Source organism: Elephantulus edwardii, unplaced genomic scaffold (genome assembly GCF_000299155.1).
Source record: "Elephantulus edwardii isolate Elephantulus edwardi_28Jun2011 unplaced genomic scaffold, EleEdw1.0 scaffold00001, whole genome shotgun sequence".
NCBI classification, from domain to species: domain Eukaryota; kingdom Metazoa; phylum Chordata; class Mammalia; order Macroscelidea; family Macroscelididae; genus Elephantulus; species Elephantulus edwardii.
The window spans coordinates 33,688,270-33,705,764 of record NW_006399751.1 but is presented as its reverse complement, the minus strand read 5'-3'; the positions used below and the strand labels follow the sequence as shown (position 1 = coordinate 33,705,764).

Genomic DNA, 17,495 nt, shown 5'->3' with positions numbered 1-17,495 from the left:
GGGTGTCATCTATGTCACTGAATTGTACTCGCAGAACACATGACTTCTTTGTAGGTTCTCAACAACAAAATGAAATTTAAAAAATTCATCATGGTGGTCTCTTTTCTACCTACATCTTTCTCCATTTGACTAATATAAATAAGGAAGCAGTTGATCCATTGGTAGGCATTTAACAATAATGAAAAGAAACAGGCCACTCTTCCAAGACATTGTAAGTGCGATCAGCAGATACAGCACTTGTGTATGCCTGCCAAGCTCTCTTCCTTCCCTCACTTCCTTCTCTTTCTTTCATGTTGATACAGAATAGTTTGGGAGTTTTGCCTCCCCTCCTTCTTGAAGACAATTCTACTCTTCAATATCTAGTTGAAATGTTCTTTTTCAGAGTATACTGATAAACATTAATGTCGTCTTCTGAAACATCATAGTTCTTATGTATACCCCAAATTGTAATGTTCCATTTAAAAATATCTATCTGGATCCCTAGAAAATGAAAAGTCACAAAAGTAGTACAAGAAACAAATCTTATTCACATTTCATCCTGCACAGGTGTTTAGCACAGGGTAAATATTCAAGAAGGGTTCTTTAAAGATCTCTAGAAATATCACATCAAACTGTTACGTAGTGATTGCATATCAAATCCACTCAACAAAATAACTTCCCAATAAATACACTCAGCTTTCAACTGCATACATTGCCAAGATTGAATTATTTGGTTGGTTGTTTGGTTTTGGTTTCCAGGGAGTAAATTTTAACTTATGGCAACCCTAAAGTACAAAGCAGAACTGCTCCATATAGCTTTCAATGTGACTGCTCAGAAACACATCAAACAACCAGGACTATCTTTGAAGTATCTTCTAGTGGGTTTGAACTGACAACTTTTCAGCTGTTAGTCAAGTACTTAGCTATTTGATCCATGCATGTATTCCCCTAAAATGCTGTGCTCTTTTTAGGAGCTGTCGAGTCAGCTCCAACTAAGAGACCTAATGCATAACACAATGACACCCTGCCTGCTTCTGACCATCCTCACAATTTCTGTTGTGTTTAAGACCACCGTTATAGTCACCGTTGTCAATAAATTCCACTGAATGTTCTCCTCTCCTTTGCTGATCTACTTTTCTGAGAATAATGTCCATCTTCCATGGACTAGACCCTCAGAGCAAAATACCCAACGTATGTGAGACAGTCTAACCATCCTTGCCTCTAAAGAACAAGCAGCTGCAGTTCTTCAAAACCAGACTTGTTTATTCCTTTGTCTGTCCATGGTATACTCAGTATTCTTTGAGAAAACCACAAGTTAAATGTATCCAGTCTTCTTCAGTCTTCTTTTCTCAGTGTCCAACTTTTGTGTGCATGTGAACCACCATCAGTTTGCTGTGCTCTGGTGACTTGCATGGTGCTCTGATGCTGGAAGCTATGCCACCGAAAATACCAGCAGGCTCACCCATGGTGAACAAGATTCAGTAAAGCTTTCAGATTTGGACATACCAGGTAGGAAGCAGAAATGACTATCCATTTCTGAAATAATGGACCCCTGGAAAAATCCTTTGAATAGCAGCAGACAGTAGACTATTGTCCAATATCATGTCAGAAGACAGGGCCCTTAGGTTGGAAGGCCCTCAAAATACAACTGGTAAAGAGCTTTCTTACTAAAAGAATCTACCTTGATGACTCGGATAGAATAAAGCTTCCAACCAATCAACGACCCTCACTTATTGACATGGCATCATTAAAATTATTTTAAAAAATAGAAGAATACGTAATAAAACATATATGGTAGAGAGGTGGGGACAGAGAGGTGAGGATGGGTAGGGGCAAAATCAAAGAGCTGCATAATTTGGTGGGTTGAAGGAGATAAAAGAATTGGGAGAGATTGGCAGGTTCCTGAAAAGACAGGATAATGATGGGCATAGTTATTGGTGATTAATTTTAGAAAATGTAAATCATAAGAACTAGTACATGAAACATAATGTGAATAAAGCATATAAGCAAACCTGTATAAAACAAAAATTAAAAATAAAATAACCAACAATCATTATGGGTTGGAGGGTAAAAAGGAACCTACAATAAATAATAAAACTGTTGAGGAAACAAAAAAATATTGTATTAATAATAGGAACTCATATAGCAGTTGATTTTTTAGGTTGGCTTCCTTCTCATAAAGGCCAACAATTTTTAATAATTTTCCTCTACCCAAGCTGTTACATTTTGAGATTCAGCATCCTTAGTTACAGCTGATAGAGCCAATTGCCTTCACTCTGGATCCTTCCCCAGAAATCTAGAACTGGACTGAGAGATCCCATTGGGGCTCTGTAGCCATCTCCAGAGTAAACTTATTATGCAGGACTTTTCACAGTCACAATTCATTGCACTGTTAGTGAATTCGTAGAGAAATAAAGCCAGAAAAGGTGTCGGTGAGAATAGTAGCAATCTCCCTAAGCCATGAGAAAAGAAATGTCTCAAGGAAACAAAGGAACTTTTGCGTATCAAATTAAAACAGTATTGTATTAATCTTCATTGTATTAATTTTAACTTCATTAAGCCTCAATTTTCCTTTGCACAAATTTAAACCTTTTTCTTTAGATAATTTAGGCTCCTTTAAAATGATCTAAAGCCAGCAGCTGACTGCTTGGTTTTGACCTAACCAGCAGGGGTCAGAGTCAGAGCACAAACAACCTAAAGAAAGATTCCATAGAAAGAACCCAGGAGTGAGGAAAAGCAACAGCAGAAATGTGTAAATAACAAACGTCTAAACGGGAATATATATTAAAAAAAAGCTACCTAATTTCTTTCAGATTAAAAAATATGTGCTTAAGCAAAATATTGATATTACAATAAAAATAACAAAATAAAAGAGAAAATGAAGCAAATTCTAATTCTAGATATGGATGCAGCAAGTTATAGAAGGACACAAAAATGGTTCTGACATGACAAGTAATGTCCTAAAGTTGGATTAGGATTGATGTTGCCCAGTTTCCTTAACTATGTTTGTTTTGGGGGGTTTCTGTTTATTCATGTAATGATAAAATGACATTCTGAGAATGACTTACTTGTTACGTCAGTTTTTATCCCCGCAAGCTTCAGTAGAGGTTCAACCTTTTCCTGGTAGATGTAAGTAGCTTCTTTTTTGTGGCTTTGGGGGTTAAGGAGGATTTTTAATGACTTTGGTCTACTTGAAAAGCCTAAGAGAAAAAGATAGTGTTATGAGTCGCTATAAGACACTTCTTTTCCTTTCCTTTAAAACCCACATATAAGTCCAGCTAGAATGTGTTATTCACATTTAAATTGCATTTGCTCTTTTTATTTGAACACTTTTGAATGAATATTCGTACACTTTCTTAGCCAAAAGGCTGAAAAACAATTGAATATTTCTGAATATAACATCATTTTAAAACATTTGTGCTTGCCTAATAGTGAAATAACTGTGTTTCTTTTAAAAGAAATCTTGAGTCACAACAAAGCATTTATGAAGAAAGATGGGAATAAAAGCAGTTTTGTTCCTATTCAGCGGGATTTATGTCTATTTACCAAATCACACCCAATAAGTCAAACATTCTTTACCATTTGTTTCTGGCGGAAAGCTATGAACTATAGCAAATAGAAAAGTCCATCGTGTCTCCTTTAAAATGTCTGCTTATTATCGGAATCAGGCCCCTCGGTGACCCCTGAGCTCTGACGTCTGACCTACTGGTGTGCATGGAGTTGGGGAGCGTTGGGGGGTATGAGCCAGTGGTGGTAGTGAAAAAGAGGGCTTAGGTCAGAGTTCAATCCTGAAAGGGGGCCACAGATAGAAGGAAGGATTCTCCAGGGAGTTGGCAGAGGACCGCCTCTCAGCAGGGATTAGATGATAGCACTGCCTCACAGTTGGGGCTGAGATTTGATACTACAATTTTCCGGGCTTGCAAGATGCTTATCACTTAGAACCCAGTTGGAGCAGGTGCAAAGCAAATTTTCGGTTGTTAGGAAGGGGCAGGAGGGACAGGAGAGCCAAAAGAGAGCTGACAACCGTTTCTTTTATGGTAAGCTGCTCTAAGAGGCACATGTTTCAAGGTTCTTTTTAAAAGAAAAGTTAATTACATCCATTTAACAAATAAATAAAGACAAGTGAAAAATTCCCAGTTTAACAAAATCCATTTTGCACAGCTTAAAATACAGGTATCACATTTGATAGAATTAAACCTTTCACAGCATGTTTTGTTCTGAATCCAGGGAGAGTTTCTGATGGAAGGAGGGCCACCTTGACCCCTAACTCACTCCCTGCATTATCTGTCAGTTTCTCTGTCTTAGGAAGAGGCCTTTGTCACCTCCTATTCACGCAGGTTTAAAAATCTCAGTCCTATGTTCCATCCTTCTACTCAGTTCCTGTGTTAAACGAGGAAATCCTTGTTTCATGTCCTCTGCCCTCTCTGAGCAGCAATCTGGTGCGAATGGTTAACATGCTCTATTCACCAGAATGTTGGAAGTTCATCAAGAGTTACTTTGGAAGAAAGATCTGGCAATCTACTTCCAAACCATCAGCCTTTGAAAACTAAACAGAGCACAGGTCTACTTTGATGTACACGAGGCCAAAGGTGGGTGACTCTAGTCCGTAGCCCTCAGACCTGCCTTTATTTGTTTTTGGTGAAACATTCTTCTAGGTTGTATAACACTGGTATGTCCACTTGCTGTACAAAGGTAACAAGCAGTTGCTGTGAAGCTGAACACTGTGACACTGATGTGTCAAATGTGAGAATGGTTACCCGTGGTGGTCAGTGTTTGGTGGAGCTTCCTGACTAAAACAAGGTTGGAAACAGGAGTCGCATCCACTTCCATAATAGCTTGTCTCTGGGAACCCTATGAACCTGGAGAAAGGACAAAAGTTATACAGTTGTCCAGGTCTTTCATTCATAAGATCGCTATGAGTCATCTACGACTCGATGGCACCTAACAACAACAACATGCATAGTAGACACCCATTTAAACAGTAGAAAACCAATTAATGTAGAAAAATTACACTATTAAAAAAAGAATCCTTTTCAATCTCTATAATTCTAATTTATTCATGCAAAAGTCAGTAATATATGCTAAAGAACACGTTGAAAATGGTTAGGTGGGCAAAATAGCTACAAATTCCTAATTCATTAACCAGTGCAAATTATTAATGTTTACTATTCACCATAAGGTTGTAAATTCAACTTCACTTAAGAGTTACTGTGGAAGAAAGACCTAGCTCTGTCCCATTGTTGTTCCTGTTGTTGTTAAGTGCTGTTGAGTCACTTGCAACTCATAGCAACCCAATGTACAATAGCTCTGAATCCTGCTATATCCTGAACCCATCTCACTGTCTCTGACACACTTGACCCCATTACCCCCATTCCTGTGTCAATCCATGTCATCTGGGGTCTTTTTCTCCTGCACTGTCCCTTCATCTTTCCAAGCATTATACCCTTCTCCAAGGACTGGTCACTCCTGGCCACATGCCCAAAATAAGTGAGACGGAGCCTCAAAATTCTTTCTTCCGAGGAGCAGCCTGGTTTCACCCACTCCAACACAGAACTGTTTGTTCTCTTAGCAATCCTTGGTATGTTCAACATTCTTTTTCCAGCAACACAACTCAAAGGCATCAATTCTCCTGCCATCCTTATTCACTGCCCAACATTGATACACAGCAAGCAATTTTGAAGACCATGGCTTGGATCAGGTGTACCTTAGTCTCTAGACTGACACAATTGTTCTTCAGCACTCTGGAGAGGCCTCTCTGATAGCAGACTTTCCCAATGCAATTTGTCTTTTGATTCCATGGCTACTGGTAGAAAAGTTGAGAAACCTGGCAGATATCAATAACATTAATAATATCCTCAATGGTATAAAATGATGCATACTTCATGATACGATACAGTAAAAATGCTTATAATGCCAATTCTCTCTTAATGCTGTGAAGTAGGAACCAACTAATTCATTGTTGACCCTCAACTGGGTTTCAAGACTGTAAATCACATGGGAGAAGCTGGCTGGTGGATTTGAACTGCTTGAGAAGCACGGCCACAGCTCCCCATGGACTAGGCCAAGAGAGAGACGTATTCTTGCCAAAAGTGCACACTGTGAGCCTAACATGAGGAAACACACAGACACGCAAATTGATGAGCATTCTAAAAAATAACTACCTTCCAGTCTTCAAAACAGTCAAGGCCAGGAGAGGCACAGGAACTGCCACAGTAGGAAGGAGACGAAAGGGTTATGGGAAAATGCAATGCGTGATTCTGGTCCGGTATAAACTGCCGTAAAGTGAAGAACTGCTATCTTTGTGGTAGGAAGGCCTAAGCTTATAAATCCAGGCTTACTTTTATTAAAATGCCACAGGGACAATAAACTAGTTGTAAATCCCAGAGCCTAAGCATCAAATTAAATATGTTTACCGTATCTGGGGTGTAACTTGATGAGAATGTGTAGCTTCATTTCTCCAACAGGAGCAGTGCAGAAAGGGTGGCCACAACATGACAAATCGTGGGCCACAAATGCTGTTATAAAAAGTAAGTTTTATTTCCTTCTTCTTCTGTTGTGGCAGCAGAAAACTAGAAGAAGTCTGCAGAAATGAGAAACAGTCATTTGAGACTGGAAATGATAAACACGTTGTCGTTTCAGACTTAGGGGTTTTGTGCCTGGTGCCTGTGTGTATATGTGTGAATAATGTTCAGTGTTGGGCAGGGAAGAAAGAGAAAGGAGGAGGGGGTAGAGAAGGATATGGAAGAGAGGGAGGGAAGGAGGAAGTGAGGAAGAGAGGGAGGGAAAAGAGGGTCATAGGCAGACAAAGTGACATACAGAAAAAGAGCACTCTGGTGGCCAAGTCCTTTGCCAGCTGCACTGCCAGCCTCAGAATCCCCCACTGGCTCTGCGGGAGGAAGATGAGCAGTCTCTTTCCATTGCAGTTACAGCCTCAGAAACCCATGGAGGGTCACTACGAATCTAAACTAACCCAACAGCAGTGAGCTTTTGATGTTTCATAATCTTTAAATTAAGGGGGGGGAAAGGAGGGGGTCAAAAATTGTTTAAGGACTTAAAATTTTTAATAAAAATAATTTTATTACATTTTAGTTAATAACAGTAACAATGAAAGCCAGAACCTAAATTAACCAGAACATGTTGTTATCATATGCTGTAGAATTGTTTGCAACTTATAGCAACCCTCTGTACAACAGCCCTGAAACCTGCCCTATCCTGTGCCAACCTTATTGTCTCTGACACACATACCCTCATTACTCCAGTCACTGAAACAATCCATCTCATCGAGGCTCTTCCTCTCTTGCACTGTCCCTCCAAGCTCCCAAGCATGATGTCCCTCTCTAAGGACTGGTCCCTCCTTGCAACACACCCAAAAATATGTCAGATGAAGCTTCAGAATCCTTGCCTTCAAGGAACACCCTGGTTTTACCCTCTCCAGGACAAACCTGTCTGTTTTCCTAGTAGTCTATGGCATATTCAATACTCTTCTCCAACACCACAGCTCAAAGGCATCAATTCTTCTTCTACCATCCCTAGTCATTGTCCAGCTTTCTGACACATAGCAAATAATTGCAAAGACTATGACCTGGATCAGGCACACCTTAGTCTACAGACACACTGTTTCTTAAAAATTCTGGAAGGCTAAAATTGTATTAAACACAAATCAATAAAGTAAAATTTTCACTGGAATACATATTAATTTTCTTCTCTCTTTCTACACCTCTTATTTTAGGTACACTTAATAATGATCATGAAACTAGAGCCTAAAAATACATATAAATTCATAATCTGATGCTAGTTTTTAGTTCCTATGTAGGCTTCTTAAATGAAATACATACTTATCATAGTGACTACATATCTGTCTTTTCTGAACTTATTTTAAGTTGTTGAACTTTCATAACTCAGCTTAATCTATTGTTTTCTTTTAGATTTTCCATATTATATCTTACTGTCAATTTTACACAAGTTTCATAAATAAAATGTAACACCTTCATTATTATGCTCGGGAAAAGTTTAAATAATACTGTGATTTATTATTCCTTAAAGCTGTGGTTGTTAGCACTGAAAAAATATTAGGGTCTGGTGGGGGGGGTTATTTTTTTTTTTTACTTTGTTGAGAACAGAAAAAAATTGTTTATCTCTTTGATTGTAGTATTTTTGGATTTTTCTGTCTTCTGGAATCCATTTATTCATTTTTTCTTTTCCTAGATAATATACTCATTCATTTCATCCTGGTCTTCGTGGACAGTTTACATTGTCTCCTGGGCTCTAAACCCAGTTCTTCCACTGAGTCATCATAGAAACACTATTTCATCTTGCTAAGTAGAGTCAATCACCCTAGCGAGCATAATGTGACCTGCTTCATTACATGGCTTTGTAGTATGTCCATGTAGTTACCAAAGTCCAATTAAACGGAACCATTATTTTGATTGAACATGCAAGTTTAATTCTTTCAGTTTAACTTGTCTCTAAACCAGCAGAGTCCAAAGCTTGCAAAGGCAGAAAGCAAAAAGTATTATGACTAGATCACTGGATGTGGAAGCAAGAAATAGCAGCTCCATTTCTACTCATTGATTCATGGTGTTGTTAGGCCATCAAGTAAATTATAACTCATAGTGACCACAGGACAGATCAGAACTGCTCTATTGGATTTCCTAGACCAAATCTTTACAGGAGCAAATCACCAGGGCTTTTCTCCCTTGAAGCTGATGCTGGGTCTGAACAGCCAATATTTCAATTAGATGATTAATACTTAATTATTGTACTTCTAAGTTACTTCCTTGATTGGTCTACCTATGTATTCTGTTAATGGAACTAAAAAATAATATAACAAGTATTCTGTTTCCCAGCTAGAAAACAATACAGTATGATAAGAAATGCAGTCAGAGCAATAAATCACAAGGATGTCATCTAGGTGTCTGACTTCTCCTTGCTCAAAACCAATACTGAGTGATAGGTAAACTCATTGAACAAGGAAGGCATTTAGTAAGGCTACAGATGGTAGTCTTGGCAGAAACACAGACAGAGAATGGAAATCTGTATCTAGAGTAAGAGTTCATACCAGTGACCTTTTATGATGGAGAGGATCCAATGTAATCAACCTGCCACCAGGTGGTTGGCCAGTTAATCAGGAATATGATGCCATATCCTGGGCTCAAGATGATCTGTTTGCAGGTAGAGCAGTCAGCAGTGGTGATAACCAAATCAGTTTTAGTGACAAAAACGCTTACTGTTAAACCTATAAATTCCTCTCATCCTTTTAAGAAGACCAATTGGTTTATGGATCCTTAGTATAAACCTAAGAGTTGCTCTAAAAAAATAAAAAGAAAAGGAGGCATCATTCTTATTTGACTAACATGTCTTCTAGAATGAATTCTTTTTTATGATCATTACAAGAAACACAAATACCCTGTTCACACATGCTGTGAATTTCATTTATAGACCTCTTTCCTGGACATCTTCATCACCAGCTGTTTTTCTTTCCTAGGCCTGCTATGACATTACCACAAACTAGGTGGTTTTAAAGAACAGAGGTTTCTTTCTTACTGTGCTGGAGGCTAGGAGTCCAAAAATCAAGATGATCACTAGGTCATGATCTCTCTGAACAGTCTAAAGAAGAACTTTCCTTCAGTCCTTCTAAGCTTTTGCTGTTTGTCTGCAATCTTCAGGACTCCTGAACTTGCAGCTCTTCTAAGAAAGTCATATTCCACCCTCCCATGACAGCCTTCCTTTTATATCTGTGTCTGCTTTTAAATTTCTTTTTTCTTATATGTTCACTAGTTATTGGATTTGGTTCACATCTTAACCCAGTATGAGCTAATTTTAATGTGATTATATCTAAAAAGACCCTATTTCCAAATAAAGTCAACTTTACAGACAACGGGATTTAGGGTATCAACATATCTTTCTAAGAACACTATTGAATTTTCAACACCAACCTCAAAATCCTTTTTGTCCAATTTCTTATTTGGCCAAGCTTTTTACCACTGGTCATAAACTGATACACATCAATCTTAGGTCATTTCTCTGTCTTGACAGTATCAGCTGCTTGAATATTCTGCCCACCAAAGGATTTTCCTTTTCTACTCTCTTTTAGGAGCAGCCTCGGGCCAGGTAGCTCTGGTGGCCACGTCATAAGGAGTTGTGCTGTGAACCCAAAAGTACTGGCTCTCTGGTGGTTCAAAACCACCAGAAGCTCTGTGTGAGAAAGATCGGCATTCTCCTTCCATGGGTTTTGTAGTCTCTGAAACATGCTGCTGATAGGAGCTGGTTCCAACCTCACAGCGAAGAGCTTGGGGGATTGATTGATTGATTGATTGATAGTTTCTTGATTCAAGTTGCGATGCTACAGTCCATTTTTGCTACAGCATGTGGAATCATCTCTAAAACACATCTCAGTGAGGTTTTTCCCTCCTTCAGTCTACCAGTTAGGAAAAGAAGGCCTTGTAAGTCACATATATGGTACAAAGAGGGAGGGAAATGCTGTAAGAGCTGTGCACCATCATATTTTTCCATACAACATATCCTGCTCCTCTTCCCCTTCACTAATATCATCTAGGGAACTCTGTGACTTAGTGATTAAAGAGCTGTACTGCCAACCCAAAGGCTGGTGGTTCAAATCCACCAACTATTCAAAGGAAGAAAGATGAGCAATCTCCTCCTGTGTGATTTACAACTTCTGAAAATCTGCTGGATGGTCGGTCAACTATGAGCTGGTTCTTACTTAACAGCACATAACAATAATATTACGTATATAAAATTTATCTAAATTAATGAAACTATTTTATCTCCATATAACTAAATTCTAACCACTACACCTTTCTTAAGTTCTGGTTGTTAGGTGCTCAGTTTTCTACTCAGAGCGACTCCATTTGACAGAATAGAACCATCTCAGTGTTTTCCAAGGTGTAAACTCTTTGGGAAAAAATTAGTATTTCTTCTATGAAATCTCTGGATAGGTTCAAAATCACTCCATTGTTTGTCACCAGATTTTCTTAAATGTCCAATGTTGTTGTTGATGATATGTGCTGTCAAGTCGCCTGCGACTCATAGCAACCCTATGTACAACAGCCCTAAAACCTACTCTATCCTGTGCCAATCTGTCTCCAACAACCCCACCCCGATTGCCCCAGTCACTAAATCAATCCACCTCATAAGCGGGTCTTCCTCCCCTAAGCTGTGCCTCTACCCTTCCAATCACGATATCCCTCTCCAAGGTCCCTCCTTGCAACATGTCCAAAGTATGTGAGATGAAGCTTCAGAATCTTTGTCTCCAAGGAGCAGCCTGGTTTAACCCTCTCTTGGATGATCCTGTTTGTTTTCCTAGCAGTCCATGGTATATTCCATACTCTTCTCCAGCACTACAGCTCAAAGACATTCTCCTTCTCTCCTCCTTAGTCATTGTCCAACTCTCTGATACAAAACAAGTGATTACAAAGGCCATGACCTATATCAGGCACACCTTAGTCTCCAGAGTGACACCATTGCTCTTCTTTGGCAAGGTCCGTAACAGCAGACTTTCCCACTGCAATACATCGTTTAATTTCCTGGCTGTTGGTGCCAAGAGTGTTGACTGTGTAGCCAAGCAGACTAAAGCTGTTAATAATTTCAATCTCTTCACTATCTATCCTGATGCTGCCAATTGGCCCTGTAGTGAGAATCTTTGTTTTCTTGATGTTGAGCCTCAATCCATATTGAAGGCTGTTGTCCTTGAACTTCTGCACCAAGTGCTTCAGGTCCTCTTCAGTTTCAGCAAGCAGGGTTGAGTCACCTGCATAATGCAGGTTGTTAATGAATTTTCCACCAATCCTGATGCCACACTTCTCCTCATACAGCCCCACCTCCCGGATAATCTATTCTACATATAGGTTGAAAAGCTACGGAGATAGGACACATCTCTGATGTACACTCTCCCCAATTTTTAACCATACAGTGTTTCCTTGCTTTGTTCTGACAACTGCCTCCTGGTCCAAACATAGGTTTAAATTTTTATATTAAATATAATTAATACCACATGGGGAAAAAATCTTCCTGAAGATCATTCAAAAACAATTGCATCACTGCAATAGACAGTGAACTCCCGAAGTTCAAGCTGGATTCAGCAGAGTCTGTGGAACAAAGGATATTACTCATTTCAGTTAGCTCTGGGCAGAGAGATGTTTACTTGTGTTTTATTGATTATGGTAGGCATTCAGTTGTGTGGATCATAACAAAATGTGGACAACATTGCAAAGAATAGAAATTCTAGAGCACTTAACTGTGTTCATATAGAACCTGTACACAGACTAGGGCAGTCAGCAGAATAAAATAAAGGGATAAAACATAATTTAAAATCAGGTAAAGTTTGCATCAGTACTGTCTACCTTCTCAATACTTACTCAATTCTCAGAGGATTTGCTCAATATACAGACTGAATACGTATGGAGAAAGGATAGAACTCTGATGGACTCCATTCCTGATTTTAAACCATATAGTGTTGCCTTGTGGTAACAGATTCTTGGTCTGTCGGTATTGTTAGGTGCTATCAAGTTGAGTATGACCCATAGTGACCCTATGAACAAGATATGAAGTCTCTCCTACCCTGTGCCATCCTCACACTTCCATTCACACTTGAGCCCAGTGTAGCAGTCACTGTGCCAGTCCATCCGGTTGAGGGTTTTCTTCTCTAACGCTGACCCTCCACCTTTCCAAGAATGATGACCTGTTATAAAGAACAGCCTCTTCTAATAACATGCCCATAATTTATAAGATGAAGTGTTCTCAATTTTGCCTCAAGAAGCACTTTGGCTGTACCTTCTCTAAAACATATCTGTTTGTTCTTGGTCTAGGTATATGTCACTCTGGAGACTAATGTGTGCGTGATACAGGCCATGGTCTTTGCAATCACTTGCTATGAGTCAGAGAGCTGGACAGTGACTAGGGATGACAGAAGGAGAATTGATGCCTTTGAGCTGTGGTGTTGGAGAAGAGTAATGAATATACCATGGACTCTAGTCCCTGGAGAAAGATATCATGTTTAGTAAAAGTAGGTCAGTAAAAAAAAAGAATATCTTTAATGAGATAGACTGGCAAAGTTGTTACTTATAATTAAATAATCAACTTCAAGCAAGGATAACTAACTGATGCAATATCAAAATTGGGTGAATGTCAAATGCAGAACTGTCCTGTTACCTAAAAAAAATTTTTTTTTTAAAAAGTCTTGCTGTAAAGTCAGAAGCAGCTCATAGCTGACCCTCCAGTGGGTTTTTTGGGGATTGTAAGTCCCACAGGAGGAGACCGTCCTTCTCCCACAGAGGTGCGAATGGATTCAAACCACCAGGGGGTTCCACGTCTGGGTTATGAGTGCAACACTGGAGCTCCATAGACATCTAACATTTTGTAAAGAAGCACTCAGAATTGAAAATCTAACAACCTCTTGTTGCCATCACAGCAAACTTTTTAAAAATGAAGGAAAAGGAATTCAATTTTCTTTCTTACTCACTCTGTCTCCATGTAAAACAAGTATAAAAATCGTATTTAATTAACTGCTAGTGAAATTTTTTAAATTAAATTTTATTGTAGCAATTAAAATAAACACTGACCCTTTACTCAGAACTTAAAATACTTCAATTAGTTTTCCCGGAGAAAAAAAGAAGTCAACAGTTATTATAAATGCCAAACAGAGGATATTTAAAAAAACAAAACAGAAAACAAACTCCACAGCCTTTAGTCAACATGATATCGTTGTTGCTGTTGTGTACGGTCCAGTCAGGACATAGAGCTACCTCTCCAGTGGGATTTCAGAGGCAGTTAATGACTCCAGCTTTCTCCAAGAGAGCAGCTCTTGGATTCGAACATTGCAATTTTGAGTTGACATCACAATTCCTAACCACTTTGAGAGACCTGGTGTCTTAATGGTGAGCAGTTGTGCTGCCAACCCCAAAGCATGCAGTTCAAATCCACCATGTTTCTTCATGGGAGAAAGATGAGAAATCTCCTCTTGTGCAATTTATAGGCTCTGGAGGGTCAGCTATGGGTCATTCCAATTCAAGGTACTTAACAACACAAACAGTACTGCACTCAGTGGCATCTAATAACAAGAAGCCACCATATTCTCCTTGTTTGTTTTAAAATCAAATTCAATTGTTTTACACTGGGCGTGGACAAGGGTGCTGCCCTCTAACCTTATAACACTTGTGCTTTCCCTTACATGAGAAAGGAAAATCCAGAAAAGCAAGTTGCTGAGGGATGGCACCAGGAAGTGGAGACAGAGTCAAAATCAAATTCACTAGTGGCAAATGCCAAATGTTATGGTAAACCCATCTTCTGAGAACAGGGCTATGATAATAAGAAATATATCTATAGACTTTGAAAATTTTTATTGCTGTTGAGTACAATTTAGTCAGAACTGACCCACAGCTGATCCTCCAGCAGGTTTTCAGAGGCAGTAAAATGCAAAGGAGGAGACTGCCAGTCCTTTTCCCAAGGAGCAGCTGGTGGAATTGAATCACATACTGTGGCATTGACAGCACAATTACTTGCCTTCAAAATATACATTGTATCCCATCATCAAGAAAACAAAGATTCTCAACTCTGGGCCAACTGGCAGCATGATGATAGAGAGAGAAAAGACTAAGGTTGATAACCATTTCAACTGCTTGAATTCACAATTAAAATCCTTGGCACCAGCAGGAAATCAAAAGAAGAGCTGCACTGGGAAAATCCACTGCCAAGGACCTGTCCAGAGTACTAAGGAGCAGTAATACTAGTCTAGAGACAAAGATGTGCCTAATCCAGGCTATTGTCTTCTCAATTGCTTGCTATACATCTGAAAGCCACTCAATGATTTAGGATGACAGAAGAAGAATCAATGTCTTTGAGTTGTGGTGCTAGAGAAGAGTACTGAACTCCAGGGACTGCCAGGAGAATAAACAGGTCTGTACTGGAGAGAGTAAAACCAAGCTACTCCTTAGAGGCAAGGGATTTGAAGTTCTGTTTTGCATTCTTTTGGCATGTTATCAGGTGCTGTCAGTCCTTAGAAAAGGACAGCATGCTTAGAAGGGTAGAGGGTCAGTAGAGGAGAGAAAGACTGGATGAGATGGATTGACCCAATGACTGTGATAATGGGGCCAGGTGTGTTGGTGGTTGGCTTAGGATAGGGCAGAGTTTAGTGCCATTGTTCACAGCGTCACTATGAATCGTAGTTATCTCCGTGGCACATAACAACAACAGACTAAGGTCAGACAGAAAAAGAGAGCACAGTCATTTAAGTTTTAAGAAAACAAGTCACCCACCCAATCAAAAGGGAGCTCCAGTGGGTCGAATTTAGCAGCTGCTTCACAGGAGACAGATGAGCAATTTCCTCCCCAATGATTTACTGCCCCTCAAAACCTGGTAGAGGGTCAGCTATGAGTCAGTTCTGGCCCAAGGGTACACAATAACAACAATCACTATAAAAACAATAAATAAGGAATGTCTTAACTCTATCAATGAGAAAATAGACATGTACACACTAGTCCTCTTGGCCACAAGTAATTTTCATTTACAGAAAAATGGATTCTACTTTAAGGATTTCTAAAAAATCACTAGGTACAAAGAAGGGGACACAAAACATCTTTAGTGTGTGAGAACTCAAAGTACCACATAGCCATTGCTTGCTCTTCTCCATGTCAAAACTGTTCCAGGTAAAAGCTATTTCGAGGCACATAAATATCTTGAACTCCTTTGCAAAAATAAAAAAAAAAAGCCCACACTAGTAAGTATCATTTATTCATAACTGTAGACTAGTGATCTCTCCCCAACTAAATAATCCAATATTAAAATACAGAGCTGGTTCAGCATGAATACGCAAAGGTCTTAGTCCTTGGCTGACTTCTCAATCCACGCTTCTAGAGTGTAGACCTTTTTAGCACAAGGGTTTGAAATGAAGCAGCAATGTAAAAACAGAACAGCCAACTGTTCCTCTGTTAGTTACAAACGTGCTAATATGTACTAGTTTAAACTTGATCTATCAGTGAGTCAATGAACCATGAAGGGTGGGGGTTAATCAGGGAGTTCTCCAAACAAAAGCTCCTGAGAGCTGCGGGGACGCCACTCCCAGATCCACATCTGTGCTGTTTTGAGTGCAATGTGATGGAAATGGCACAGAGTTTACCAGAGTTAAGAGCCTCAAACCTTGTCATATTCTTGTATACCTTCATTACCATTTTAACACAGAAAAATAACCTAATTGCTGCAATTATAAAACTCAAAGACAGGAAACAGACTCCGTTAATCACAGTTCTCAAAAGCTATTAATATTAAACTACCCCCAGTTAATGTGTAACAGTGATGATGGTAAAAACACTTCACACACAAGGCCTGACTTAACATTAGATCTCACAAAGTTTGATGCGATTTACCTATGGCAATTTCTACTCATATGCGTGACTTTCACTATATTGGGAGTGAAAGCTTAACGATGCTCCTGTGTACAGGTAGAGGAGAAAAGATTATTAGTGTTAGACTTTAGATAATAAGAGAGGCAGGAACTTCTAAACTCTCACGCAACACGTCAATGTAAACATAGCTCTGTTCCTAACAACTGAAACTGACTGAGGGGCAATTAGGGGGAAAAAATCACCTGCTGTTGGGAATAATCACCCAAATACTTCAGTATTTAAATAATAAAGGAGCCAACACTATTTCCTTTTAAAAGGAATCATGAACCAGCACAGAAGAAAGCACAGAGATAAAAAAAAATCAGTCAAAATATAGCATTTATTTCTTTTCACTAGACTTTTACAGCAATACTGATAAAAATTTATATTTACTTATTTTGGAAGAAACTATGATCTATGAAGAGTAGACCTATGTTACCACATTACTTTCTCATCTGAAAACCTACATTATGAAAAAAAGTATGTTACTGATTTTTAACAAATCTTTACTACAATAAAAAGGAAAAAAAAAAAAAATCTTTACTACAAGTCTAAAACAGAATCTAAAATGTGATTAATTTTATATAGCCATTTGGTCCTAATAAAAAAAACAAAACATAGAAAAATGTTTGTTCCCAATTTGGGATTATTTTTTCCTTTTTACCTGCTGTACTTAAAAGTCAACTGAAGAATTAGGTAAAATAATTAGTATATGAAATATGATTAACTTTATAAAAGTCCAATTTGAAAAAAATAATTGTACATTTCATTCTTCACAAACTATGGAATTATGAAAATGTTCAAGAATAATTTCATGATCATGTTTTAATTTAATAATTTTTATTGACTAGAAGATGTTTTTAAAATCATCTCTTTATAGCTACTTAATTAGGTGTAAGTTTTAAAAGTTAAGAGAACATAACTGTAGAAATGTAGATTCTTTTAAAAAAATTTTTATTATTATTATTATGTGTGTGTGTGTGTGTGTGTGTGTGTGTGGGTGTGTACTGTAAAATCAGATCTGACTAGTACAGGAGGAGACTGTCCCTCCTTCTCCAGCAGAGCATTTGGTAGATTTGAACTATGCACCTCTGGTATTGCAGTGAGAAATGTAAGATAACA

At 38.6% G+C, this 17,495-nt stretch overlaps 1 protein-coding gene across 1 annotated transcript in view; it reads right to left on the bottom strand.

Moving 5' to 3' along the window:
* CERKL (ceramide kinase-like) overlaps window positions 1–17,495 on the bottom strand; it is a 166,531-nt gene that overhangs the window by 58,394 nt on the left and 90,642 nt on the right. The window contains exon 3 of the mRNA XM_006878950.1: window positions 3,048–3,179. Within this exon, the coding sequence (XP_006879012.1) occupies window positions 3,048–3,179 (132 nt within the window). The remainder of the gene's footprint in view (window positions 1–3,047; window positions 3,180–17,495) is intronic.